The 27,443-nt window shown below is 38.9% G+C and overlaps 2 protein-coding genes across 2 annotated transcripts in view; one reads left to right on the top strand and one right to left on the bottom strand.

The window, feature by feature from the left end:
• The window catches only part of LRMP (lymphoid-restricted membrane protein), a 10,105-nt gene extending 2,411 nt beyond the window's left edge, over window positions 1–7,694 (top strand). Inside the window, exons 3-15 of the mRNA XM_009698478.1 lie at window positions 143–225; window positions 365–437; window positions 1,248–1,302; window positions 1,386–1,413; window positions 1,977–2,117; window positions 2,540–2,674; window positions 3,506–3,653; window positions 4,546–4,589; window positions 5,289–5,366; window positions 5,471–5,535; window positions 5,996–6,097; window positions 6,271–6,375; window positions 7,451–7,694. Coding sequence (XP_009696780.1) covers window positions 143–225; window positions 365–437; window positions 1,248–1,302; window positions 1,386–1,413; window positions 1,977–2,117; window positions 2,540–2,674; window positions 3,506–3,653; window positions 4,546–4,589; window positions 5,289–5,366; window positions 5,471–5,535; window positions 5,996–6,097; window positions 6,271–6,375; window positions 7,451–7,694 — 1,301 coding nt within the window. The remainder of the gene's footprint in view (window positions 1–142; window positions 226–364; window positions 438–1,247; window positions 1,303–1,385; window positions 1,414–1,976; window positions 2,118–2,539; window positions 2,675–3,505; window positions 3,654–4,545; window positions 4,590–5,288; window positions 5,367–5,470; window positions 5,536–5,995; window positions 6,098–6,270; window positions 6,376–7,450) is intronic.
• A 424-nt stretch (window positions 7,695–8,118) lies between these two features.
• CASC1 (cancer susceptibility candidate 1) lies at window positions 8,119–27,140 on the bottom strand. Its single transcript, XM_009698477.1, has 14 exons — window positions 27,074–27,140; window positions 25,463–25,554; window positions 24,123–24,224; window positions 21,997–22,134; window positions 19,928–20,074; window positions 18,625–18,728; window positions 17,161–17,440; window positions 15,285–15,387; window positions 12,833–12,999; window positions 11,781–11,925; window positions 10,751–10,965; window positions 9,920–10,087; window positions 9,345–9,458; window positions 8,119–8,394 (listed from the first exon to the last, which is right to left on the bottom strand). Exons 2-14 carry the CDS (start codon window positions 25,481–25,483, stop codon window positions 8,119–8,121), a joined length of 1,980 nt encoding a protein of 659 aa, XP_009696779.1. The 5' UTR covers window positions 25,484–25,554; window positions 27,074–27,140.
• Between the last annotated feature and the right edge of the window lie 303 nt (window positions 27,141–27,443).

The raw sequence follows: 27,443 nt of genomic DNA, 5'->3' as shown, positions 1-27,443 counted from the left end.
TGCTGCCTGTCCTCCTTAATGTCCTCTCCTGGCATTTGTTGCAATTTTTTTTAGCCCTGTTGGTCCATGGCTAGTACGCTGGGTGTTTCAGGCTTCTTTTGTTTTTATCACTATATTTGGATTTGGGAATGTTTCTCCCCAGGAGCAGATCTGACCAAGAGGGAATTCTGCCCCATGATGGAAGAACACAAAACTACATTTCAAAACGTTTTAAAGCAAGACCGGGTAAGAATTCCAGTGACAATGAAACACAGAACTGCTTTGGCTGAGCAGTGACAAAGAAAAATACTGCGGGAGGGGACAGGCCCCTCCAGTGGTGGTGTGGCTGTTCCCTTGCTATAAATACTCTCTGATATGCCTTTAGGAGGTGGGCCAGGAAAAGAAAAATAACAAAGAGCAGAGGGAGGAAGCACCAGCTGTGGTTCCCAGTAGGAAAGGTAAGAGCTTTTTGCTGAACATGTTTGTGTAACTCACTGGAGCACATGCCTTGGCCACCTGGGTGAACAGCTGTATAAAGAGGTGCAGAGCGCTGCCTGCCCCACATCAATATTATGAGGGGCTTTTGTTTTAAGGAGTAGTAGCTGCAGTTAGACATCAAAGTGGATTAGCACTAGAGAGAAGGAAAATGTTATCGTGGAAAATCTGCTTCTCTGATTTCTACAGATACTGATATAACCAGCTCCATCCTCCTCTAGACAGGAGGGAAAATTCCTTAGAAGTTGTGAAGGAGTTGTTTGGATATTTGAAACAACTCTGGCATGCCTGCTCTCCCCAAAGACGTACAAAGCAGCATCCTCTATGCTAGCTAGAGCTTAGGATAATACAATATAGATAAGCAGGATGGTCTTTCTACTGAACTGCGCTTACATATTGCCACTGTTCTAGTCACCTCACCTTTTGCCTTTGGAGTTAGCTAAAAGCTAGTGATGTAGTAAGTCACATAACATCCTGAACCTGTGTGCTGGGTACTTCAGCCCAAACTTATTAACCATTCCCACATTAATTAGATGCCAGTTGAAGGCAACTAAACAACTAATTTTTGGGACTTTAGACAAGTGACAGTGCTGTGCTGTCTTACTGATGCTCTAACCCTAATATACTGAGGTACACAAATTGTTTATTGGCAAGAGCTTAACACTGGAAATCTTTAACAGTGGCTTCTGTTGAAGCTTAAAAGACTCACAAGCTGGTTTTGGGAGGCTTTTTTTTCACTTTTGTTTGAGAACTTTTTTTTCCTCTCTTCTCAGGGAGTTCACCCACTGCAGGTGGCATTAAAGGAGATAAAACAAAGCAAAATGAGCCGTAAGTGTTCTGACTTTCAATGATCACCTGCAGGTATGAATTTAAAGCTGCAGTCTGTTACATGATTGCTTCTTATCCTACAGTGACTCCCCTAATGAGAAAGAAGTGGAGGTAAGTCTCGACTGCTTGTATCCTTAAGTATCTCGGACAACAGAAAGATCTTGTAGATAAGCCCTGATTAATAACTTGTCCTATGTAGAAGAATGGTGCTGAGTAGCTTAAACTGGATGTATTTCTGTAAGTTGGCTCCTGAAATTTGTCTTTCCAAGCCCAATGGAAATTTTGGAAGGGATGGGATGGGAAAAGGTGGAAATCTGTAAAACTGAACAAAACGTTTGTCACTACTGAAACATTTGTTTGCAAGCTTGAAGGAGCATAGCTGTGACCTCCTCCCAGGCAGAGTGTGCTAATTTAAGACGGTTTTGTCAAGACACAGATGGCACACTGCATGCTGCCAGGATATCACCTATTCTGGCTGCAGATTACTTCCCCCATCACTACAGGCAGGAAGACTGGCTTTGGGGAATTGGGCCATGTTTGCTTTCTCTTCTGTATCTCTTGTATAACTTTTGTTCATGGGGTATAGTCCTAAATGCCATGTCAGTATCCAAATCTACTTTAAAAACTTCTGCATTGCTTGGTTTATTCTGAAATCTTTTCCTCTCCCATAACAGGCTGAATTTCTGAGGTTGTCTTTAGGTTTTAAATGTGACTTGTTTACCTTGGACAAGAGAGTGAGACTTGAAGAAAGGTCCCGAGACTTGGCTGAAGAAAATTTAAAAAAGGAGATCACAAATGCTCTAAAGATGTTAGAGGTTAGTATTGGCCAAGGCTGGTAGATTGGATGGGGTGAATGGTTGTGAAAGTGTCTCTCAATACGGCTTTTTATGATGTGTGTGTGTAATACATTATATACAAATCTGAACAGAGTTCTTAAGTGATGCAGTTGAAATATGGGAGACTTAGCATTTGAGGGGCAACCTTCATTTGAGTGTACCGTGTGCTCGGGCAATGGGGGATTTTTCTATTGTGCAAATATCTGGCAAGAACCCCTGTCTTCAGTTGATTTTATGCTAGGTAATCTGAAGTCTCTGCATACTAGAGGTCTGTATTCAAGTTACGTTGGATGCTGGTGACTGTGTGGGCCTGAACACAACTCCTCAGTGTCACTAGTTGGGTTCACCTTTCTCTCTCTAATAATAGCTCACACTGGTTTTCTTACTGATATGGTTTTTAGGCTTTAGTTCCTCTGTGTGAAGAAGATAATCAAGCACAGGAGATCATTAAGAAGTTGCAGAAAAGCTTGCAGTTCCTTAGCCAGTACGCAGCCCGAGTTGCCAGTAGAGCAGAGATGTTGGGAGCTATTAACCAGGTAACTGTTTCCATGTAAATGTATTTTGTACAAAGTTAAAAGCTTCTAGATGTAAAGGGATAGCAGCATCTGTTTGCTAGGTTTCTGGTTTGAGAATTAGACTTGAGAATCTTGTGTATGTAATGCAGACTGACTGGTACAGCTTAGTCCTGGCTTTCTCTTCTCAGATCCTTGTTTGTGTTGTTATAAGGTACCCCAGACACTGACAGCAACTACATTGCACTAGCATTGTGCAAAAACATGCATCAGAAATATGGTCCTGATTTTAAAACAAAAAACCCCCCACAAAAATCCAAAAAGTCATTTGCAGCAGAGGGATCTATACAGTAGGGAGCACAAGAATGCAATGTGGTAACAGTAGTCTTCATGTTCTAATGGTATCTGTTCTTTATGGAAAGGGCAGCTAATAAGCTAAATGCATGGAAATTTACAGAGACCTGCTCAAATGTTATGTGTAATTGTGTATAACGCCAAAGAACAGCACAAAAATATGACTTGGCAATACTAGCAAATGCGTGGTGGCAGCTGAGACTGTAGATCAGAGAAGAGGAGGAGCTGTAAGGGCTCAGAAAATGAAGATGAATTTATTTTAGGGTAAGAGTAATCAGTGGAGAAATGAGACCTACGTAACTTAGGCACGTGTTGGGAGATGGGTTGTAGTGAAACTTTTTGAAAGGGTGGACAAAAATGAGAGGATGCTGTATCAGTGATACAAGATGAGAGTAGATGGTTAAGGGGTGGTGTGTGTGGGGAAGTCTTAAACTCTAAATGTGATGCAGTTCCTCAAAGAGCTGCTTCTTTTTTCTGCTGCTGTTGCACTTGCTCTGTCAGGAGAGCCGTGTCAGCAAGGCTGTGGAAGTAATGATTCAACATGTGGAAAACCTGAAGCGCATGTACGCAAAAGAACATGCAGAACTCGAGGAGCTGAAACAGGTCCTGCTCCAGAATGAGAGATCCTTTAGTTCTCCTGGAGATCGAGGTAACGAATAAAAGCTGCTTCATCTTTCCTCTTTCTAGCACCTGCCAGACAGACCCTTAAAGTTGAAGCATAACATCTTAGGTGGAGGGGTTATATGACTGTTGTATCTCCTTTCCTAAAAATAGAGGAAAAATTAGTTAATTTACTGACAGTATTAGAAACAACTCTCTGAAGTTAGGCTTGTATGTAAACTGTTACAAGTCTCAGGGTGGAGGGAAACTTTGCAAGTATGCAGTAAAGTTCTGGCTTTTAGAAAAGAGCATTGGATGTAGTGGTGATAATCTTACTCCTTGTGAGCAGTAAATTTGGGTGCTCACTCACACTGGAGTATTCCCAGTAGCTATTTCTAGGTAGCTGAGCTTTGACTGCTCTCTACAGAGCTCTTTTCTAAATACAAATTACAGACTCCTTAAGCGCAGGTGCTCTGAATTTTGCCCTCTAAGCAGATGGTACAGCAGTCAGGTTTTCAGGTGGCACTGTGCACTTATGGCTTTGTTTTTCAGCAGAATTTAATATTTCTCTGGCAGAGCACATATTTTTAAAAACACAAAAGGTAGTCTTACACACCAGTAAAATCCTTGCAGGAGCTTTCTGAATCACAGGCTATTCCTGACTGTAAAAGATTGTTCTGTAACAGGACGCTGCCTCTATAATAGAAGAATGCATTTAATGGTAGCAACAGAAATTGATGCTTGTAGAGGACGTAAATGTGTGAATATTATGAACCTATCTAATGAAATAGAAATCTTTTTTCTGAAATCTCATTTCTGCTTTCTCTGAGAGTACTGATACAGTCTTTGCTTAAATAGATACTGCAAAAAGTCAGACCTTTAGTTGCAAATAAAGCTCACTACATTCCTGTAAGCCTTTCTGATGTTTGATTTCTTCACAGATGAATCTACGAATAAAAAGCTACCAAATTCTTTTAACTTTAAGGTAATGGCCCTTACAGCCTATCAGGAAATTTCAAATGTGTTTTTTTAAATGTGTGTATGTGTTTTTCTTTGCTTTGTCATGTCCTGGAGCTCTGGTACATGCTTGATTTGTGTGGTTTTCTGTCTCAAATATGGACTGATGTCATCAAACATGAGGATATATTTTTCAGTCACTCCCACCTCCCCCCACCAACCCAAGGGAACTGCATGTGGTCCCACTTAGAAGATGAAGTATTCACAGAAGCTGATGGCTGTGCTCTCATGCAGAGGTTAAGAAATACTGTTCATGTGTGGTTCTATCATAGGGGTTAATAGGGGTTACAGAAGAAGGGTTTAGCACAGAAAGAGGAAGAAAAAAAAAATAGGTGGGAGCAATTCAAATTGACTTGTAGGAATTCCTAATGGTGCTCACAGGGAATTTAGACACGTTCAGTTTTGGTATTTTGCTGGAAGTTGTGCAGCCAGCCTTGCTTCAGATGCTTAGGCAGGGGGAAAAAGCAGTTAATGTGGAAAAATGCTGCTTTAAAGAATTTAGTTTGGGCCGTGCTTATGATTTGATTCTTCTTTGTGTGTCACTTCAATCTAAGTATCGACATCTATTTTTTAATGTATTTTGTATAAAAACAGATGGTATTTTATGTGATCAGTGAGTAATCCAGTCATTCCTTGATAGAGTCAGTAATGCCTCTTATTTGTATAGCCATCATCATCCCTACGAAGAGTTAGCATTGCAACATTGCCTAGGAGCGCTGGAAATGCAGGTATTGGGTTGCCGCTGGTAAGTAAGGGTTCCCAGGTGGTGAGGCGCTTTACCTTCTCAAAACTGACTGGGCTGAAGCGTAAAAATGCCAATGCAGTAAGTGTGTCAAACTTCTTCTCTAGGCCCAGCTCCATGAACCTGATGGAGATGAACGGAGTGATAAATTTAACAGGAGATCAAGCAGTTGGTAAAGTTACTTGGGCTTGTCTTTAAGTAGGGTTAAATATTTGTCAACTCTAACTGTGCCTCTATTAAGCAGCTTATGGAACATCTTAAGGTATAATAATGTTTAGGCTACACCTTTCACATTAGTCTTACATGCTTCACTATAGTTGCAACTCTTTTTTTGTTTTGGTTTTTTTTGTTTGTTTTTATTTAAAGGATGAGAGTTTTAAAAATTACCTTGACTTTCTTGCTTTAAAACTAAAATATGAAATCTAGGCAGCTGACATTGATGGATCTGGTTTTTTGGAGTGGTGTGGTTTTTTTTGTTTGGTTTTTTTAAAAAAAAATATTAATTTCAGGCAAATATTTTTGAAACTTATTTGTCTAAGGCCTACCCAAATGAGTAGGCTGCTACTGAATTTCTAATTTCCTGCTATGTATCTGATGGGGGAATTAAGACAACTTTGTTTAAAATATGACAGGGGACGACTAGGAGCAAAGCAAAATGAGAAGCGTCCTTCACTACAGCGGTTCATTAGCACGTATTCCTGGGCAGAGTACGAAGATGAACATTCTGAAACAAAGTAAGTTCAACAGCAACCTCCTCTGAGGTGTGTGTGCAGGGGTGGTCAGTTTGTTCTTAACGAACTCTTAACTGCCCACCACCTGGTCAGGGCTATAAAGTCAAGCTATTGTGAGCTCTGTCAAATTGAATGCTTGATGGAAAAGCTTTGGAACTGTTGATGTTTGCTTACAGAAACGAGCAGTCGGAATCACCTGCTGAAGTACAAGAAGAGCCATCCAGGAAGGAAAGTATCTCTGAAAAAGGAAAACATTCATCAAAATGGAACCTAGAGTCAGTGTAAGTTTTCTCACATTGTGAGGCAAAGCAATGTTTGGGTGCCAGATATGGGAAGAGGAAGCAAAGCTGTCGCTTTGGTTTGGCTGTTAATGTCTGCTGCTTAAACAAAACCAACTGGGAATGAGTAATCTCAAGTGCCAGAAACTTGCCCCACCAGGGATTTGTTACTGATCCTAAATGGTGAGGTAAAGAGGAGCCTCATGCTGTGATCCCACCTCTTTTGGTTACTCTCTGACAGCTAGGCTATTAGGCCGTGCTAACATGTACTCTGGTAAAAATGATCAAGGATTTGAGGCCTGTGGGAAAACTTACCAGCAGCTTTGGCACACACTGTGATGTAAGTAGTTATCAAGACTAACTCCAGACTATTCCAACTAACTGCTCTGAATATCTTAAGTCACGGAAGAGACTGACATCCTAAACAAGCACCCCTTGGAAAGGAGGTCTGCTGTCTCTGCAGAGAAACTGTGTATTCCATAGGAATATACAACGCTGAGCATTCCTGACCAAGGGGGAGACAAGACAATTAGGTTAGTGTGTAAACTGAGAAGACAGCAAGAATAAATATAATTATTTTCTGTTGGTTGATAAAGGATGGAGGTACCCAATGTCATGAGAGGTCTAGGATTTGGATAGACAGTGAGGGTAAGACTTCTCCCCAACCTCAAGGCAGGCACCAAACCCTAAAAAACAGTAAAACGTAAGGCCAGCACTTTCAGTGCTTTCTACAAGCAAGATTTCTTGATGATCTGCAAGGCAGCTTTTGTGAAGCCTCTTCAGAAAGTGTGTGGTACAGGGAGCATGGATGGACTTAAGAGTTGGATCAGTCACCTAAATAGCTTATCAAGAACTTGCTTGCTTGAAGTCTGCGTTTTAAACCAGAACGTAAGCAACCACTGTACATAGCTCCCAATGCAGTAACAACTTTGTCGCTTTTGACAGTTAAGGATCTGTATGTTTGTTTGTGGGGTCTGGTTTGCTTTAGGGTTTTTTGGGGTGGGGGAGTGGTGTGGGAAGAGGGTTTCCAAGTTTTGAAGAAAAACTGAACCACTCTATGACTTACTCTTCTGTGCAGGTGCAATTTAATGTCATCGTGGGCATCCCATTTCAAGACTTCCTTTTCCAACGCTAACAAAACTCTTTGGGTTTCTGTTTCCATCCTGGTACTGCTTGCTGCTCTTACAAGCTTCCTCACTGGGCTGTCGCTTCAAAGACCAGCAGATGCAGCACCTGTAGGAACTGGGGACTCCTGGACTTCACTACAGCAACTGTTGTGGCCATATACAGGACTTCAACACAATGGACCACCCCCAGTATAACAAAGGTTCTGACTGTTGTAATTATACTTCCAAGTTCTGGATGACAGTATAAGAAGCTGAGATAGTACATTTAAGGTTACATGTTTGGGGTTGGTTTTGTTGGGGTATAGGTGTATTTTGGGAAGATGATTTTTTTTTTAAAGCATGACTTGAAATTGAAATTTTTTTTCCCCATTCTGACAGAAGTAATCTTTACAAGTACCTAAAAGTCTCAGCTCTGTTCAGGTTTACAATAAAACAGTTAGTAATTTTGAACATAGCTAACAATAAATATGACTAAATGGTCTAGCCACAAGAGAATAAACAACTTATTTTGCTTTAACAAAAATAAAATGTTTGCGTTTTAGTCACTGAAGCCGTTTCACTGATTTGAAAAAGATTTAAGACTCAATAACTTTATTGAAAGTTTTAAAGGATGCAGTATTTAAGAGTATGTTAAAAGTCTTGTAGCAAGGAGTAGCTGATATACAACATCAATAAACAGGAAGCTAGCTGTTTCTACTTTATCAATTGCTTCTTTGCTGGCAAAGTCCTTAAGCATATGGTAGAGTGTGGAATGAAATTCAGAATCTTCTTCTAGCTCTTCTGAAAAAGCTTCACTGGTTTCAGTGATCTTGAGCTTTTGTGCTTTCTGACCATTAAACATATAAAGAGACCAGTCTTTGTCTTTGACAGAATCTGCTTTAAGATGCTCACTTACCTATTGCAGAAAAAAACATGCTGTAAGATGAAGCCTGTGACACTGACAAAGTATAAATTCTACTATGAAATTTTAAAGTTTGGTATACTCATGAGTGTAATACAGAAACAAAACCAAGGCACTGCTTTGAACCCCTAAAACAGTATTAGCTCTCTGCCTAAGAGACTGTGTATCAGGTACTGTATCAACACCAGAATCTTCCTACTAGTTTGCCTCTGTAAAATGCTGCTGTTCTCTTTCCCAGGAATCCAGTAGCTAGGTGCAACATGCATCCTCTGTTTTAGTTCTTGTTCCTGGGATTATGTATTAAATGCATGGGACATGCAAGTATTTAGCTTAACTCAAGAGTGGGAAAGCTGCTCAAGACTTCAACAGTATGGAATGTTCTCTATCTACACCCACAACTGGGAGTATTTTTCTGTCTGGGAGAAGTTTTAACCACAAGCATTGATTGATTGATTTTTTTTTTTTTCCAACTGTGAACTAAAACATGTAAGTTGCTTATTCCCTCCTTTACAGTGGGAAACAAATGAAACCCCATATGGACAAGAAGAAATTTCTAGATGTTAGCCATCTGATCTGAAAGTTTTATGATTGTTCAGAGGAGCCCTACAGTAGGATACTTCACGAAAATCAACATCCAGCTATATCATCCCACTAGCTAACCTATCAGTTATACATCCTAGCACATTAGCAAGTGTCTTTGCGAGAGGTGTGTCCCATGAGAGATATCACAAATGCATGAGCTATGAAGCAGGCTCTGAAATTTTACTGATGAACACTGCTAAGTAGCCAACCCCAAATCTTAGTGCAGCAGTTCTAAGAGCACAGGCAGGGGTTGAAGACAATGTTTGAGATGAGTGTAACTTAAAGTCAATTGTTTCTGTCTCTTTAACTGTGATAGAGTTCTATGCTGGTTTTCCCTAGAAGTTTAGTGTAAATCCACAAACCTTGAACACTACTTGCTTGTGACCGGCTTCACCATTCCACTTGCTCCAGGCAAAAGCAAAAGCAGACGCAACCAGTGCCATCTGTTGATAGGCCCTAACTTCTGCTAGAGGAGCCTGTAATGCAAAAATACAGGTTTGGAAAGATATCTCTCCCTCTTGATGACCCTCCCTCCCCCATCGCTCCTGCCCCTTTTCTCTACCCCTCTCCTTCCTGCTATTCCTTCTTAATCCCCTCATCCCCTTTTGTCCCCCACTAGCTCCTTTTATGTCCTGCTACCCCTTGCTGTCCCCTGCCATCCCTCACTGTTGCTCTATCTACCATGATCCCTTGCTCTGGGCTCTATTGCCCTGTCCTCTCTATTTCCAGCCCCACCCACCCTTCAGCCTAATTCCCTCTCTTATACAAAATGTAAGAAAAAGCTTGCTTTAAGCAGAATCCACTGCCTAAGCTGGCAGACCACTTGTACACTTGCCATCTGAGGCTGCACAACAGGTCATCATAATGCAAGAAAATGTTACCCAAGTGAAAAACAGGTGGAAAAACCAACAGGAAATCCATCCACTCTTGCACTCACCTTCTTGTTAGCAGAGACATATTTGTGAGAACACTGTCCTGGGAAAATATTCACACCAGCTTTTTTTAAAACTGCTCTGAGATCAGCCAGACTTCTCCATTTTCCTGTGACATGGGAAAGCACATCTTTCTCTTCCACTACTACTGAAGACAACATACACTGATTACCCTGTTGTACAAAGCAGTGAAAGCAACTTACTGGTCATGAAAGTTATTTTCTGCTTCAGGCATCAAATATTAATATCTAGATACTGCATACATTTCCATTATCTACCACTCTGGGCTGTAAACTTTCATTCTAGGATTTCAGCAATGACACTGGTCTACTGGCCCATGCTCATGCTCCTGCTGACTCTTTTAATATCATGTCTTTTACTCACCTGAGTTATATAGCAATGAGCATATGGCTAATTGTGCATACCTTGAAGCTTTAGCAGGAAGAAGTAGCATTAGTAGTAGGTTGCTTGAAATGCCTTTATTTCTCTTGCTAGAGTTGGGAGGAGAGAGGAACAATTTTTAAGTCTCTAGCTGGTGAAAGAGTCTTGAATTCAGCAAGGTAGCGTCAATATTAAACCATGTGCTTACTGGAACTTTGCAGAACAATCACACAGCTGCTTTCTTCTGACCAGTTCACAGAAAATAACTGAAATTAAATCACCAGTACTGCTCCTTACAGCACTTGGAAAGGAAGAGATCCTCCCTCATTTTCACTAATGCAGACTGAGATTCAAATTGCTCTTGTGGAAGCATCCCAAGTTCTTAAAGGATACTGTAATAGTTTTTTTTTTTTTTAAATCTGCAAATGTTTTATAAAAAAAATTATTTACAGTACCTTAATTTGTATCTGAATTGTTGCAAAGACTGTAGTAACTGTAAGTAATGCTTCATCCATACCCGTAGGTCGCAATTCCCATGCCTGATACGGCATGTTGAGATGAGCATCCTGGAAAAGTGCTATTGTGTAAAAGGCACCCATCTCAAAGGTGATACTCTTTTCTTGTGTTCCATACGTTATGTTGCTGATGCCATCAGTTCTCCACTGTTGGCCTTTACAAAAGAAAAATATACAATACAAAGATGTATATGTAAAGCTTCTGTTTGTGATGTGTGCTGGAGAAGAATTAGTTAGTAACAGCATCCTAGGTTAGCTAATATTCACTCACAGTTAAGATAAAACATTAGGCACAAAATAAAGACTGTTCTCTTCAAGGCAAAAACTCCCCTCATTTTAATTGTCTTTGAGTACATGATTGGGCTAATTTTGACAGGAAAGCTTCTCCTTAATCTCAAAAGAAATGCAAATACTAACATAACTGTCATTTCCTACTTGCCGTATAGCAGTCCACAAGCTCACTTTCAAGAGTAACTTCAAACATCAAACCACTTTAATAGGTTCTACACTTTTTTTTTTCATGAACGTGAAGTCAGAGGTATGCTGTATTTATCTAATAACTAGAACATCACATTTGGTTTTTAACATCTAATTTTCATACTTTAACTTAATACTAATACATGTAGTTAGATGCTAATTTTTGGCTCAAAGTGGACTTTACATGGCTTCACCCTGGCAAAACTTGATTTGTAATATACAGTTGTACTACTGCCAGTTGAATGGTGTGTACTTTTTTCCATTCATATTAAAAAAGCCTCAACAAGCAGTCCATTATCAGCTATGATGCAGAAGCAAAATAGAACCAAACCCCCCTGCCCCGAAACCCCAAATCAATTAACACTGAAGTCCCCAAATTTTTTCTGGGCTATGAATTGGCTGTTATCTTTACAGCTGGATTCTGGAAATGGTCAAATTCAGGTGTAAATTTCATTATACAAACTTAAAATAAATCTATGTCCTAAGTTTGTACCTGCAGGATCCCATCGGGCTATCACAGGATCCTCAAAATACAGCACATTGTCAGAAAGCTTAAGGGTTATCTGTATTGGTGGATGTGTGGCATCTTCAGTCTCTTCTGGGGGATATGGATATGCCTCCAATCCAACATCGAGTACCTTTGGCAAGTTTTTTTTAGTAGCCTACTTTTTTTGTTTTGTTTTTTTTTTCCTTTAAGGCCACCTAATCACCTGCAGAGTTTCCTGACACATCATTTAAAATTCATTAGTATTAATGGTTTGCTAATATTGCACATTTCAACTACAATGTTGAAGACAGCAGAAGGGTGACTGACTTCATGTGCTGTCCATGGCACCCTCAAGGCAGTGCCACACGGCAGGCATAGTCATTTTTAAATAAGAGCCACAGTCTCTTTTGCCTCTCTTTTTACCTGAGAGGCAAAAGCAGATATAATTCCACTTTGTCGACACAGTCTAAAAGGGAATCAAAGAGGTCAGACGAGGCTGGTATTGCTGGACTGTGCACTCAGCTGGGAACAAAGATCCCATGCCTGCTTTCTTAGTATGTATGGGAATTTCACTTATTAAAAGTTTTCAGCTTCATACTAAAGAAGTGTGATATAGGTTAGCGCTGCATCAGGCCCCATGAGTGTGAAAACTATGGCCAATATATTCTAGTCCTCAAACATCTCACAGAGCCTGGAACTGGATCGGCAGTAATTTTGTCACCATCCTCCTTTAAGTAAGTGTACCTTTCACATATGACAACCAAGAACTACTCTCTTTGCTTTTACTTTGGCCAAGGGCATTTTCCAGCACAACGAGCTGTGCTAGCCATGCTGATGAGCGCTGACTGAGCACACACCTCTTTAAGTGCAGGCTGATCTGTTCCCCCCCAGCTGCTCCAACAGTCTGCCAAGTGATTGAAAAATTATTTGAAAACTTGGTCCTTTAGCTTGCTGCTCAGGAAATCATGTACACTGCATACTGGCGACACTTCAGGAAGAGCTCTTCAAGGACAAGAGGGAAGAGGACTGAGTGGGGGGTAATCTCTTTCCTCACTCACCTCCACCATACTCCAGTCCTTGATTTGTTTGACCTGAGGTGGAAGCTGCAGTGCATCGACACGGTACACACCACCCACCGGTACAAACTGTTGCAAATCAACAACATTTTCATCAGTTATTGCCTCTTCTTTTTCATTCATCTCTTCCTGCATCAGTGGAGCCTGAACTAAAAAAAAAAAAAAAAAAAAGACACACATAACCAAATGACATGAGTTAAGCTGGTGCTTATAACCAAGCTACCAAAATTTCCCAGTTCTATTATTTTTCACTTTTGCACAAAAAGCCCAGATGCTTGAAGTACTTTACTTTACACTCTGCAGCATTTCAGCACCATCTACTGGTGTTCCCCAAATCTTTTAATAATTAATTGAAATAAAGACAGACAGCTGGATAATGAAAAGCACTTCTTGTTTTGGTACTCAGCTTTTTAACAGATTAAGCTCTGATCTTTGTAGTCAATTCAAAACGCTTTACATAGGAATAAGGTTTTACTGACAAACTGAGCCACATCATTAATCACAGAAGAATTCTACAAGTATCCAATACAGTAGATTCTGGACAGGTTTAGTAGGATTGTATTGGTATGAAGAGAAACAAGGCAACTAAATAAAAGGATATAAGGCACTTACAGGTCATGTGCTGAGGATGAAAGACAGACGATATTTATGAAGAGCAAGAGGGATTTAACATAAAACAAGATCTTCAGGTTACAAAGACAATTCATATTTTTCTATGCATAATTATGTATGAATTTAAGTTTTAATTATTTGGAAAATGTTATTAGAAGGCCTCAGTGCCATGGATAAAAATGCCTAGAAATATTTTCTTTAAAAAATAACAAAACAAAAACTAGCCCATATAAAACATCACACTGGACGTTACAGGAGGAGTATGGAAGTTACTGTTGACAGGGATCAAGAAAATGTGTTCAATACTGTAAAAACAGCTACTGTAACTGTTATGAAAATTGCTTTTAGAGAATGAGATAATCTCAAAAATTGACAGATATCTATATAAACTGTCTTGAAGCTTAAAAAAAACAAAACAAAATGGTTAATTTTATAACATTAGATTTAGTTGCATTGTGCAGAGGTTTTATTCTAGTGTATTCACACAACAACATGATGTCCTTTTGCAGTTATTCCAAGCAAAAAATTTACAGGAAGTAAAAAACATTTTACTACAGCTACAGTGGTAGCTTGCACTTTAAACTGCTTTTTAAAATAATACAAAAATATTTAAGTGTCTTCTAAACAATAGTAATCATTCTACCAAGCTAAATTAACTTAACAATGGTACAATGAAGTTAAATTCAGAGAACTGCAGTAGTTCTCACTTTTCCCTTTTGTTGAATCCCCGTTTTTTTCCTCTTGTCTACCTGGCTGCCTGTTTTCAATGAATCTGTGGTAACTGAGTATCTTTTCAAACTCTATTCTGAAAAGTGGTTGAATAGGTTTGCAAATTATTAGCACATCAGGAAAAGCATAGTTTCATAAGCCTTCTCTCCTTATTAAGGCAGATAAAAAGGCTTGAAGACATTCAGGTATAATTAATACACTTCTCTGCACATACATTTCACCTAATACTACAGTAGGGATTTTCAAAGCCTTACTGAAATAAAATAGCAAATTCCTCTAAATGAAGCCCAAGTTCTTTATATTCTCTTGAACATCACCTTGTTTGGGTGGTCTTTAGGGTCTAGTCTGACAACTGGTTGCTTGGACTGTCCTCAGCAGAAAGTGTTGTGAGGTGGGGTTTTGGTTTTGTTGGTAGTTTTTTTGGTTTGTTAGTTTTTTTACAAAGAGGAAAAGGCTATACAGTTCAGCTAAACTATGCTGAATAGTTTGCAGCTGTTTTATTTAAGACAGTACTACAAGAAAACTCAACTCTTACTAAACCAAAGGACACTACAAATTTCTTCAGTGTTGTAATTTAACTTGTATGGGACAGATACATGATTTTAGTTCCTAAAACTAGGCCCTCTTTTAGCAAAGTGTATCAGCATGTACCTCGCTTTAAGCACACATTAAAGTAATACTGAGTTAATACCTAGACTACCTGAGTGCCCACCATTACACATTTGAATCATTTTTTTTTTCTGAGGAAGTCAATCTCACCAGACAGCCTGGCAGATTCATAAAGATTGTGTCTCACTCATAAACATATGCATAATAATACACAAATGTGCCTAAACATAATAAGCATGTACATAAACACAAATAATAGATAAAGTGTGGGGACAAAATCCATTTTCCTATCTGTTCTGTTTTCTCCCTGCATTTAACAATCATTAACAGAAACGTCAACAAAACTCAAGTGTTATCAAAACATCAATATATTTATAAACTTTGTTGCATTCACATAGATCTATATCACAATGATTCCATATATAAAATAAAACACTTAGAGTAAGTACTTTTGCAGTGCTGCACATGAAAACTAACCAAATACCTTGTGATGCTATGTCCAAGATTTCCAACTTCTTCTCAATTTCTTCCTCTGTTTCATTTATATCAGCTATGCTATTGCTGTTTTCTTTGAATGAGATAGCACTCTAAAAAGCAAAAGACATTTTTTCATCAGAGACAGACACACTAAAGAAGAGGCTATCACCTCCTTCAAGGAGGTCCAAGGAGAAAGACTGCAGTTCCACTCCTCCAGCAACATTTACACCAATCTCGCTACACGGTCAAGGTTTTAGGAGAAATCATTTTGACCTACCTAGCAAAAATAGTTTTGATTAAAAGTACTCTCCAACTTTGGAACTGGATACATAAATAGCGAGAAACATAAGATAATTACTCCACTTCCCCAGCAAATTCCACCTCGAGCTCCCTAAGTACCATACAAGCACTTAACCTTTTTAGTAGTGTGTGCACTCAAAAATTACGTTTATGCTGACTTTACAGCTAGAAGCGTGACACAAAGAAAACTTAAGTCAATGTAGAAAACAAAGTCATACTGAAACTCTGCCAGAACCCCGCCTTGCAGTGCCCGTGCCTTGCCCATATTTATTCTGTTTCTCACACTGTTTTCTATTTTCAAAATATTACCCCAGATTTCCAGCCAAATTTCCAACCCAGATACAAATTCATCCCTGTCAACAGCAGACTCCTCTGGAAGCACAGCAGTAGGCAAACAGCAGTTCAGTGTAGGAGCCATCCCTGCAGTGGCACAGGCACCTCCTGTGCCTGCCACTGCCTGGGAAGAACACACATCTCCTGAAACAGGGCAGAAGGTGAGCGGAAAGAAGTGTTTATGCACAGAAATGCGGGGGAACTCCTCTTGAGGGGAGAGACTGCAGTAGCTGAGAGAAGTGGAGTCTTCAGAGGGAAGAGGAAAATTCACAGAACTGGACTGAGAGAAAGAGATTAAGACCTGGGAAAGAAGAAGTGAAAGAGTGAAATGAGGAGCTCAAAGAAAATCTGAAAAATGTAGATGGAAACTGCCAAAAGACAAGATTTGTCATACAAAAAAAAAAGAACCACGAAAAATGGGATTTCAGGCACTGATTCACTACAAAGGTGTCGGGGACTGAAAAGGAAAAAGGCAAAGACCACTGCTCCAAACATATTAAGAAGGTATAAAACATGATGTTCTACAGTTATTTGTGCAGAATTTTAGATAGAGAACCCAAGTCATTTATCTGCAGGTCGCAGATGATACTGAAAATGAAAAAGCCAAACCCAGCAAGAAGAATGCAAAACCAAGCAACCTCCACAACAGCTAAAGCCCCCATACTCCATTGAAGAGTGCCGAGTAAGAGAACCGGCAGCCACAAACAGCACTGGGAAAGTCCTCTCGTGGGAAAGGCTGCAGCATCCAGACACGGAGCAACCAAATAACTGCATAACCAACACCTCCTGAACTCTGAATTCTATTCTGCACACTACAGATCTTCCTAAAATTGGACTCCTGCAGTGATTTTACGGGACTGTCAGTTTCTCAGAAGCAAAATCCATTCATCTGCACATACGTCACAGATTTCTGGAAATATCTTACAACAGCACCTGACATTCCTCATGGCTTGATCCTGCTCTTCAACTGCCAACCAAATGCCAACTCACGCATGCCAACTGCACGGCAACTACCACACCGAGTCCAAACTTTCCCTTCTACCTTCTGTACAACAACCTTTGGTCATCCATCTTTCCATTCCCTTGAGAAGATCTATGACACAGTATTAACACAAGTTGCCTTTTTCTAGAAAATGTTTAAAAACTTGGCATTCTCGGGCAGAGGGCACATTAAGCAGCTGTTACACTGTGACTGGGCCTTGAGTAACAACAGCAATGCAGAATACCCTTCAGTGAGGTTTTTTACCTACCTTTCTCCCGTCAGAACATGCTGCTTCTTCAGCAGGCATGTTGGGCTCTTCTCTGGTTTTCTCCTCCTTCTCTTCTGGTTCTTCTACATTGTCTTTCGAATGCTGAATTAACTCTTTGCTATCTAAGACTTCTAATTTTGGCATGCTCTGACACTGCAGCCAAAGTGGAGATACATGATCATAATGAGTATGCAATACGCGAACAGCAACACTGCTCACGGCCAGGGACTTTGGAAGATCAAATCCATGCTGTGCATCACAAAACACGTGATTTTTGAACCTGTAAACAACAGTTGCAAAAATAACATTCCCTAGTAAGATTGGCAATGCTTATTTTTGTATTTCTGCATAAGTATTCAAATTGATGTTCTACATCAAAAGTCACCTAAATTCTCTTTTGTTGCATGGTGCAGTCTAAGAAATAGAGTGGGACGTCACGATATGCTTCCTGTCTTGCAATGACAGCTGCCTGTAAGCCCCTCCAGAAAAGCTGAAACTGCATTAAGGGGATCAGGAGTTGCAAAAACAGTCCCGATAGGATGACAATGATGCAGAATCAGGCGGCAGCTCTTCTACACAGTACATTCCTGGTAAAACTGACTAACTTAATGTGCAAATCCTACATAGGTGAAGTCACGAGCTCTCCGTGTTACATCAGTCTCAGCATCTTCCACATAAAACCAAAAGAGATACACGGAAGTAAAGGTAAAGCAACATTTATTGGTTAATTCTTGGTTGAAAATCCTAAGTGCATCTCCAAGCCGAACAAAAGGCTTTAACGCTAACCGAAACGGGCTCTTCCTGCAGGTCACTCTGACATTGCTCAGCCCGGCCTACAGCAACAGGTCCTTAGTCAAGTCAAAGTCCTTTTACCAATTTATTTCTCGTATTTGCAGAGTGGGAGTAGGAAGTCTGCTCAAAATCTTGTTTTTAAAAGTGTATCAGTTAAATGGTAGTCTAATAAAAAAAAAATAATCTTAGATTCAGAACCCACCACAGAGGATATTTGCATCCCAGGCTCTAGAATCTTTTCTGTAACAGAGAACTGAGCACAAAGCATCATTCACTGCTTTGCAAGCAACTGTAATAGCTTAGAAACTATTTAAGGCATCAGCAAGAAACATTACTTCCAGAGGAACTTCAATTCTCTGTATGAGTTTTGTTTGCCTTTAAAAATTGTCCTGGTAGCAACCAGGTTCTACTCTAGCATTTTAAGGAATAAATTTTATATATAAAAATACATGTATATACATACATAAAACACTCCTGTTTCTTTAATAAAACTCTGATGTAACCAGTACCTTCCTTAGCAAGAGGCTGGTACGAAATCCATCAGTTTGGAGCCTGTAGAATGACTGCTACTCAACATGAAAAAGATTAGGCGAAGTTGGTTCTTGGTGTTTACTCGACTTGGGTAGACAAGGCCAGGCCTCATTTCAAATTAAGAATTTCAGTGTGCTGTACCTTACTTTCTTCTTCAGATTGGCCCAAATACAGAAAGTAACATTTTTATTCTTTATGACTGCCTGCATATTTCCAGTTTCAGGATCTTCATACATATTAGCTGTCTACAAAGAAAAAAGCCACTTAAATCATGTTTTCTTCTTATTTATATTACTTTGATTTACTTACATTTACACTTGAATGAATAAAAAAAGGCACGTAGGAATAAAAATACACCAGACCAAGCTCACGTATGTTGTATTTATGTACTGAAACATGACAGTTATAAACTCAATTCTCTTTGTTAAAATTTTAACTATGTTCTTTTTCCTCCTCTGACTTCATCAATTCTGGCAGTCAAATACTGCCAAATATGGAATCTTACATTATCCCCTTCAATGGTACTGCCCATCTCCCTTAACCATGTGCCCTCAAAAATACTTCTCAGGACAAATGTTTAAAAAAAAAAAAAAAGGGACTTACTGCAAATGGTGAAAAAAAAAAAAAAAAGGGACTTACTGAGTAATAATGGACTCCTATCCCACAGTCACTGCACAGATTATACTATAATTTTGTCAATATAAAACTTGTGAAATGATAGTTACATTAGGAGTTTAATCCTAAAGTCAATAAAGACAATCAATAACATTTCTTAATTTGCAGAGGGTTTTGACTATCAATATACAACCGGTTCACTATTTCCTTTACTCCTTTTCCTTTTTTTAGTTCCTCAAGCAATATTCTTTTGCTAAACATACTTACCTATGATTAATATACTTAAAATAGCAAGCAAGATCACCTATACATGCAACCCAGAAAATCGATTCCCAAGTACATTTTCATGTTCTTGTTTCAACACTCTACTCTTCCCAAGATCTTAGTTTAGAAAATATTTTAGTCATATGAATTTTATTTTAAAATGTGTACAAGCTAACCTTATGACCTGCTTTTCACACTTGCAATTTTTTTTGTACAGTCAACTACCTTTAATTTAAATCACTGAGATAAAATAGGAAACAGATTTCATACAGCGCCCCTTGTTTTCAACATCTCCAAATCTTGCAAAATTTTACAATAATTTAATTGTCTTAATGATGAGAATTTCCACTGTAAAGCTAAGATTTTCAGGGGTTTTGAAGAATTGCAAGTCTGGTGTCTGCTACACCACACAATTTATAAACTCAAATGCTCAATTTGGAAACTCACACACTAATCTCTATGACAGTTTAAGAACACAAAAAAACAGCCATCACAACAAGACACTTGTAGCTAACTTTAAAATTATAATATGTGCAGTACACATAAAGTAGTAAATCTTACTTACTTTAAGCAGGTGCTCTGTAGCTCCGTCGTACTTCTGATGAAGGAGTTTCTGCAATTCCAGAATAGATTCCTGGTACTGGACTGTTTCTTTTTCTGTTATCTCATTTGGTGTTGTGTCCAATAAAAGAAACTGCAACTTCTCAATTAACTAGAAGACATTGTATGTGGAAAAAGTATCTCTGTTTTGACATCGCCCTTAATATACTGTGTGTTCTGTCATAAAAAACGAAGCAGACTTGCTTCCTTTGTACCTAAACACATCTTGGTCACAGAATTAATCTTTTTCTACTATATATCTAGAAATTGTGCTAAGTCAGCGCTATCTGATAAGACAGTCAACCATGCAAAGTGCTGGAAATTCCAGGGTCAAGTCTGCCTGCCTTCATTCCTCTAGTCCAATTACTTAATTCCTTCACCTGCAGGTTGTGAAATTGTAGCTTATGAAACAGATCATTTGTTGAACCAGATCGGTCATATGAGGAAACCTTCTGATGAAACGTTAGTTTTAATGAAAAGTTTACAGCTTTATTTTGGAACCATATTTTCTATAGTAATAATTTCAACTGTGAAATCTTAAAAAAAAATAAATGGAAAGACATATAACACTTACACTTTAATTCTCAGAACAATCCTTAGCACGAAGTTTGGAGCTCTGTCATAATATTGTCGTCTTTCACTACATGCTAATATCTTAATATCTAAATGTTTGTACAGAACTAAAAAAATTCCTAGCTGGCCAAAGTGACTGAGACAAAGGGAGGATGAGATTATATTTTACCCCTCCCTTCCAGACTTGCCAGACTCTTCTTCCACTTAGCCTGTGGAATTGCAGCACTACTGCTCATAAAAGGTGTGCCAAACCAGCAGCAGAATCGTAACTACTACTGTTTTTTTTATATCGCACCTTTAACATGGTCTACCTTGACAGCAAGGTGGTCCTTGCCAACTCTGAACTGCTGACCTACGTGATCTCACAGTTCAGGGTGTTGAACAGTTTCTCTAAAAACATTTGGAGTAGGAAAGAAACGCTGAGTGTTTAAGCCCAAGAGAAGACAGGCAATCTTTTTGACATCACCTTGCATTTGCAGTAGGGGGGAAACAAAAATGCCTGTTTTCTAGTATCACATAATACTCTATCAACATGCAGTGCAAGGTGGTATACGTTTACAGGACCTGAAGTAGCTGTAACTGCTTCAGCGCTGGGTGGGACACATACAGTGGGGGAGAAGAGTGTGTCTGTGGGAAAGACGTGACAGCAGGGAGAAGAGTGCCAAGAAGGAACGGAAGCGGGCAATTTCCAGGCTTTTTGCTTGGGTTGCAGTGTAGAAGAGAAAGGGAGGGCCTACCTGCTGAAATTCTTGGAAAGGACTAGCACATTCCCCACTGATTCAGAAAAAGGCAGTATGTGGAAGGTGAAAATTGCAGCAGCCAGCAAGCATTGCAAGATAGGAAATCTAACACTTGGAACTAAACCAGACCAATGAAATTTTTATTATGCACGCGACTTTTACCCCTAATTTCTGGAAGACCCCATTTAACTTTCTGAAAAACACTATAAAGTTAGCACAAATGAAAGTAAAATTCTAAATTTACAGAGCAGCCACAAATTGCTCAAAATTGCTTCACAAGTCATCAATGGTTGGTGGATTGCATTTTGGGAACAACTGCTCTTACATGACACTTTACTGGCAGCAAGTGTTACACAATAAGGCTGCTGTCCACTGAAGCATCTATATATGACATGAGCTTGTATGTTCTGTCTCAAGACTGTTTAAAGACGGGAAGGTGGATAGCAGGGAAGATGGATGTTGGCATACTAGAGCTCAGTGTAGAAACATTACACACAAATCCCTTAAATACACTGCATATTCAAAATCAATAGTCATCTTTAGAGTCAACAATAAATCTGTAACTAAAAAAATGTAAAAATTGAAGAAAAACTTTTGGGTTTTGAAGGTTACAGCAAATTTCCATCATTTGGCCACAATAAAATAAAAAAAGCAGCAGGAAGGGGCTGTTAAGCATATGCTCTGGTAAGCTTAAACTGAAAAATACCATGTTAATACTTACATTTAGCACCTGTTCCCCCTTCTCCATCACAAGTTGGATGTCCTCATTTTGATCTTCACGCCATAAGCTCATGAAAGTATTTATTTCCTGCAGTACGGTTGGGTCAGGACTTTCATCACAACTGAGGTAATGCTCCCACTACAGAAAATGTTCAAAGAAAAGCAGATATAGGTATGTGGTGCAAATGACCATTATTACTACAAGAAAAAGGAGGATTCTGAAAGACAAATATATTATAGTGATACATTCACACCTGCATCTAAACAGGACTGTAACATCACCTGGCTTATCACTATGCCAGAAAAAAATGGTTTACTTTGATGTTAATGTGTTAAGATAGTTCTGCCCACCCAAAATTAGCTGTTTATACTCACTCAATTATCAGTGGTTTCTGTTCTGCTAGGTAGAGCTTGCATGCCTACAAAAGCAATGAATTCAGCACCTGCCACAAACGAGGGGCTGAAAGAATTCATGACTGAAAACAGATGAGGAACCGAAACGAGGGGCTGAAAGAATTCATGACTGAGAACAAATGAGGAACCAGTGCAGGTGGAAGAGGCAGATGGTTCTCAAACCAGATACTGTCAACAAAACGGAAAACTCCTACACTGGCAATAAAGCTGCTTAAGAGCCTTCTATTCCAACATGTTTATTCCTCCTTTCTCTGCCTCTGAAGGAGATTTCCTCCTCCTTACCAGCATCAATTCAGCTGTTAAGGAAACCTCTGGTGAGAATGTAAAATCCCAGATATTTTCCTTTTTTTTTTTTTTTTCAGAAATTTTTTTTTAAAAGAATCCCGGCAATTTCTTTTTTCTGACACCTCATAACGAGCAAGCCTGGGACTGTTCCCTCTGCAGGGCTCCTGAGGCCACATCTGCAGTGCTGTATTTAGTTTTGCGTCCCCCAGTACAAGAGTGGTAAATTGGTGGGTCCAGAGGAGAGACATTAAGATGGTGAGGGTACTGGAGAAAATGACACGTGAGGAAAGGCAAAGCTTTGTTAGACTGGAGAGGACTAACAAATGCAATCTACCAGTACCTACAGAGGGGTTATAGAGAAGACAGAGGCAAACTTTCCTCGGAGGTGCACAGGGATGATGCGCCACGACAATTAGGGGGACATGCCAATTGCATTTAAAGAAAAATTGTTACAATGAGAGTGGTAAAGCAGTCAAAAAGGTTGCTCAGAGATACTGTGGTATCACCATCCTTAGAAATTATCAAAACTCAACTGAGCGCCTTGATCTAACTTCAGAGTTTGCCTTGCTTTGTATAGGAGGTTGAACTACAGGAATTTCAGAAGTCCCTTCTAACGTGATTTATCCTACGATTCTAAATTTGCATTGCAGAGGCTTTATAAAGGATTAAGTGATATACAAGACAAAGAAAATCCTTGTGTCCACAAGTCTATTTAACCTTACCTGGAACTAAAGTGACCAAATCTCATGTCAGACTGTTACTGAATGATGTTTCTGCAAGATGGATTCACAAGAATTAAACATTCTACTAGTGCATTTCCATAGCTTACTATTTAAAATTTAATTTTACAGGTACAGAGTACTATTGGGTGGTGATTCAACCACCATGTACATCACCCTAAACTGTAGACATTAACTCTTAGCTGAATTTTCACATATTTCCAGCCCTGATATCTGACCTAGATTCATGCCATGTCCTTCAAAGTTTTGGTAAACCTCTCTCTGAATGATGACCTGTGACAGCCTGGAACAAATGTTGTCAATTGTCTCAAATTCTACAAAAATATTTTTATGCCTTGGTAGAGCTTTTTTATGGAATGTTTAAAAGTAGAATGAATGAAACAAACTGGAACATCTGAAATTACAATTCCTCTTGACTGCTGGGATGAACTGTGGGGGCCTAATACTTTGATCACCCAGAAAGGCTTCTCTTTGTCCACGTCTCTTTTCTGTGTAAACCAACATACAGAATATAGAAGAGAGTGAGCATGGCCAGTTACTACCTTGAGATGGAACTTGAAATACAGTCATAGCACACACCTAAATTCAAAAAATGGAAACTCCTGGATCCTGTAATGGAGACATAGCCTAAAGTCTCTTCACTGTTGAACCTCTATGACACTGGGCAGATTTTGGAAAGAAAACTTACCTTTGCATATGCTCTATAATCCATGTTCCACTGCTGTGCAGACAAAAACTTCTGTTCCAGTGAATGAAGTTCTGATAGTTCAGACTCCCTTCGTTCTTGATCCTGTTAAAAGATATACATCTCTCTCTCTCTCTCTTTCTCAAACAGAGGAGTTAAATATTTGGTTTACTTTTTACAATTGTTTTCTATCAAAGAAAAAAATTTCGGATATTTGAATGAGTTATAATTTAAACAAATCCGAACACTGATAACTTGCTTTTTTATGAAACATTTAACTGAGAAGACTGCAGTAGTTTGCAATATGTTATTGTCGTCACATTAGTTGCTGAGCCATATGATAAACATAATGTGTCATATGATTGTTAACCTCACTTGAACAGTTTCCATGAACTAGCTCTAATGAGAGCTGCTAAAAAATGTAAGCATATGTTGGAAAAACGTGTGCAAGATTTTTTTTCTTTGTAATTTCTATTATTTTAAATTCCTCTTCTCCCTGGGGGGGGGGAAAAAAAATATTCTGTGAAGGACAAGAGGTACAGGCAAGAGTGGCCTTTCCTGAAAAAAAAAAAAAAATATATATATGTATATTTTGTAGTAAATCTCCTTTTAAAGAAAAAAAAAATAAAAAAAATCACAAAAATATTTAGATATTACCAATCAGTTTTTGTTCTGAATTCCAGTCTTCTCAGAAAAATAAATACACACATCCTAATATACACACACTTGTATATATACACACATATCAATGTATGTGCCCTAACATGTAACCACTTACAGAATTTATACCACAATTTTTTTGCTACAGCTGTGACAAATGTAGTATGGGGAACACAAAAACTACATCCAATTACAAGTATAGTGAAAATGGAAAAGAGAGGTATTTATTCAAACTGGAGTATCGCATATCACAAAAGTTACTGTATTTAACCACAACATCTTTATGTATCAAAACCAGGCCAGACTGTCTTGCCTCAGAGAATTTTTCTGAACCAAAGCAACACTAAGCCAAACATTTGCTTAGTGAAAGGATACTATAGAAATAGTTTAGATATAGAAAGGATACATTTCCCTTGACTTTACATGCATTTTGTTTTATTACGGATCCAGCTCACTACCTTCTCAATTTATGGGATCTTATATAAGAGTATCTTTCAGTGGCTTAGCTAGATTTTAATGATTAATTTTAATCTAGTGATGCCAGAAAGCTCCCTCTATATTGTTCCCAACACCAAGGACATACGGAAATTCATTTCTATTCTCACACTAAATTACTAACATTTTACAGACCTTGTCACAAGTTTAGAAATAGGATTAGATTTTTTCAGTGAGTACAAACTAACTTTTGCCACAAGCTTTTCCATCTGCTCTTGTTCAATTCTCTCGTTTTCAAGTCTTGCTGTTTCTTCTTGTTGAGCTTGAAATTGGGCTTCCTCTGAAGATTGGGAAATGTATCAAGAGCATAATTATATTTTGCTTAATAAAACCAGACCAATTATTTTGTTATTAGCTGTAATGATAAAACAACCATAATAATGAGCAATACAAACACGTATCTTATATTGCACAGAAATCTTCCAAATGAGCCAAATTAATTTGAATCATAGTACTAAAACACACTTTCTATGGCACTACCCCTATCAGCCTGTGACAATGCAAGTGGAGACAAGGATCAGCAGGGTCTCTTTTCCCCCTGAAATTTTTTTGAATGCCCTCTCCTTTTATTTACAGCTTCAACAGACCTAGGCTCTTAATCCAAAGTCTATGGTGAAACTGAGTGGTTCAGTCCCAAATTACTCTTCGCCTTTCCTACAATCTTTGGTTTCCTACAACTTCAATCTCATAGCTATTTGTTCACTGAAATCCTCTTCAGGATCAGTTACTCCTGATCACAGTTTTAGCTTTTCTTTGCTGCTATAGAGACTAGAAAATCAGAGAGGATGTGAAAACTAAAACTGATTTCAATCTCTAATCCTTCAGCCTAAGCTAGCACAGCCTATGTGTCAATCCAGGGGTTCCCAAACAGCGGCTTGAGTGTCAGTCACCCTCTACATGTAAATCACTTCGAGTATTATCTGTGTTGCACAGAGGTAAGAACAACAGCAGTTCCCAAATCTGCCTGTACTCATCTGAGCTGCTATCCCTATCCACAAAGGTTACTACTGATTAGTAGTCACTATTACTAGCAGTCATAGCATGCCCAAGCCCCCATCAGGATGGATTAATGGCAGAAAGGGAAGTAGAAGAGATAGATCTGATGTTCAGACAGGGGAATTGGGTTGTGATACTAAACTGCAGAACCAGACACATTCAGATGGTGAGGACAGGTAAGTCATGCAACTGGGATTTCATTTTAAGGGATACAGCAATATACAATAGAAAGATCTTGAAGAAGTGGATCAAGAATCAGTCACTCGGAGACAGAAGCAGCCCAAGGAAACTACACTTTAATCTATCCTAGTTTGTAGTCACCTTAACTGCTCACCCTTCAGAACATCAGCTAGCCCCCTGCCAAGTGAAGTATTCTGTTGGCCTTTTCTGGAAAAAGTCCTTTTCAGAGAATTCCTCTTGACTACTGATAACCAGGCTGGGGAGGGGAGGGGGGAAGGGGAAGGAAATGCAGTGTTTTGTGGCTTTCCAACTTGCTGAGAATATTTCAAAGCATAATGGTAAAAGGGGCAGGGGGGATCTAATTCTTCCAGCCATATTCCTTCCCAAGCTCCTAATCGCAACAGAAACAACTAGAGAAAAGAGTGTAACTCTAATAGGAAAGTAAGATGTAGTAACAAGTAACACGGAATTTGGCCCATGCAAGAAAAGAGGGAGGAACCACCTGTGTTTGTGAAACAGAGATAGATATTGACACACATATAGTTTAGGAAATTACTTTCTGTCTATTTATTTAAAATAAGTGTTTGTGCCATCCTATTCCCTATAAATGAAGTGCACAGTACCTTCCTCTTTCAGCCTCCTTTCTTCTTCTTCTTTCTGTAATCTCAGTTGTTCAGCTTTGCTAACTTTCTTTTTGCCACTGGACTTAATGTTCGCAACAAATTAAAAGAAAAGAAATGTCAATATTATTTTAATACATTTTGAGAGGCATTTGCCCTCTATAACTTTGCCCTAATGTGATCCCTGAATTAAGATTTCAGGCTCCCTACACAGTCAATAAAGCCTCCAGAACAGCAACACACATCCTGGACTCAATTTTCTTCTCATTTTCATGATGCATATGCTCCTACAATTAATATATTAGTCTATGCTAGACATTCCCGAACACGATAGAAGAACATTAACATCTCTTGTTTTAATGTAGAAATTGAA

This window comes from Cariama cristata, unplaced genomic scaffold, assembly GCF_000690535.1.
Source record: "Cariama cristata isolate BGI_N322 unplaced genomic scaffold, ASM69053v1 scaffold214, whole genome shotgun sequence".
NCBI classification, from domain to species: domain Eukaryota; kingdom Metazoa; phylum Chordata; class Aves; order Cariamiformes; family Cariamidae; genus Cariama; species Cariama cristata.
The sequence above is the reverse complement of the archived record's forward strand: the minus strand, read 5'-3'. Positions and strand labels throughout refer to the sequence as shown.

Excerpts from the sequence above, each read along its gene's own strand:
- CASC1 (XM_009698477.1), bottom strand. The coding sequence starts at position 25,483 with ATGGAAAAGCTTGTGGCAAAA. Across the intron at positions 15,388-17,160 it reads CATGTTCTGACGGGAGAAAG|AGTGCTATCTCATTCAAAGA; the intron begins GTAGGTAAAAAA and ends TTTGCTTTTTAG. Across the intron at positions 10,088-10,750 it reads CAATTCAGATACAAATTAAG|GGTAATCAGTGTATGTTGTC; the intron begins GTACTGTAAATA and ends TTTGTACAACAG.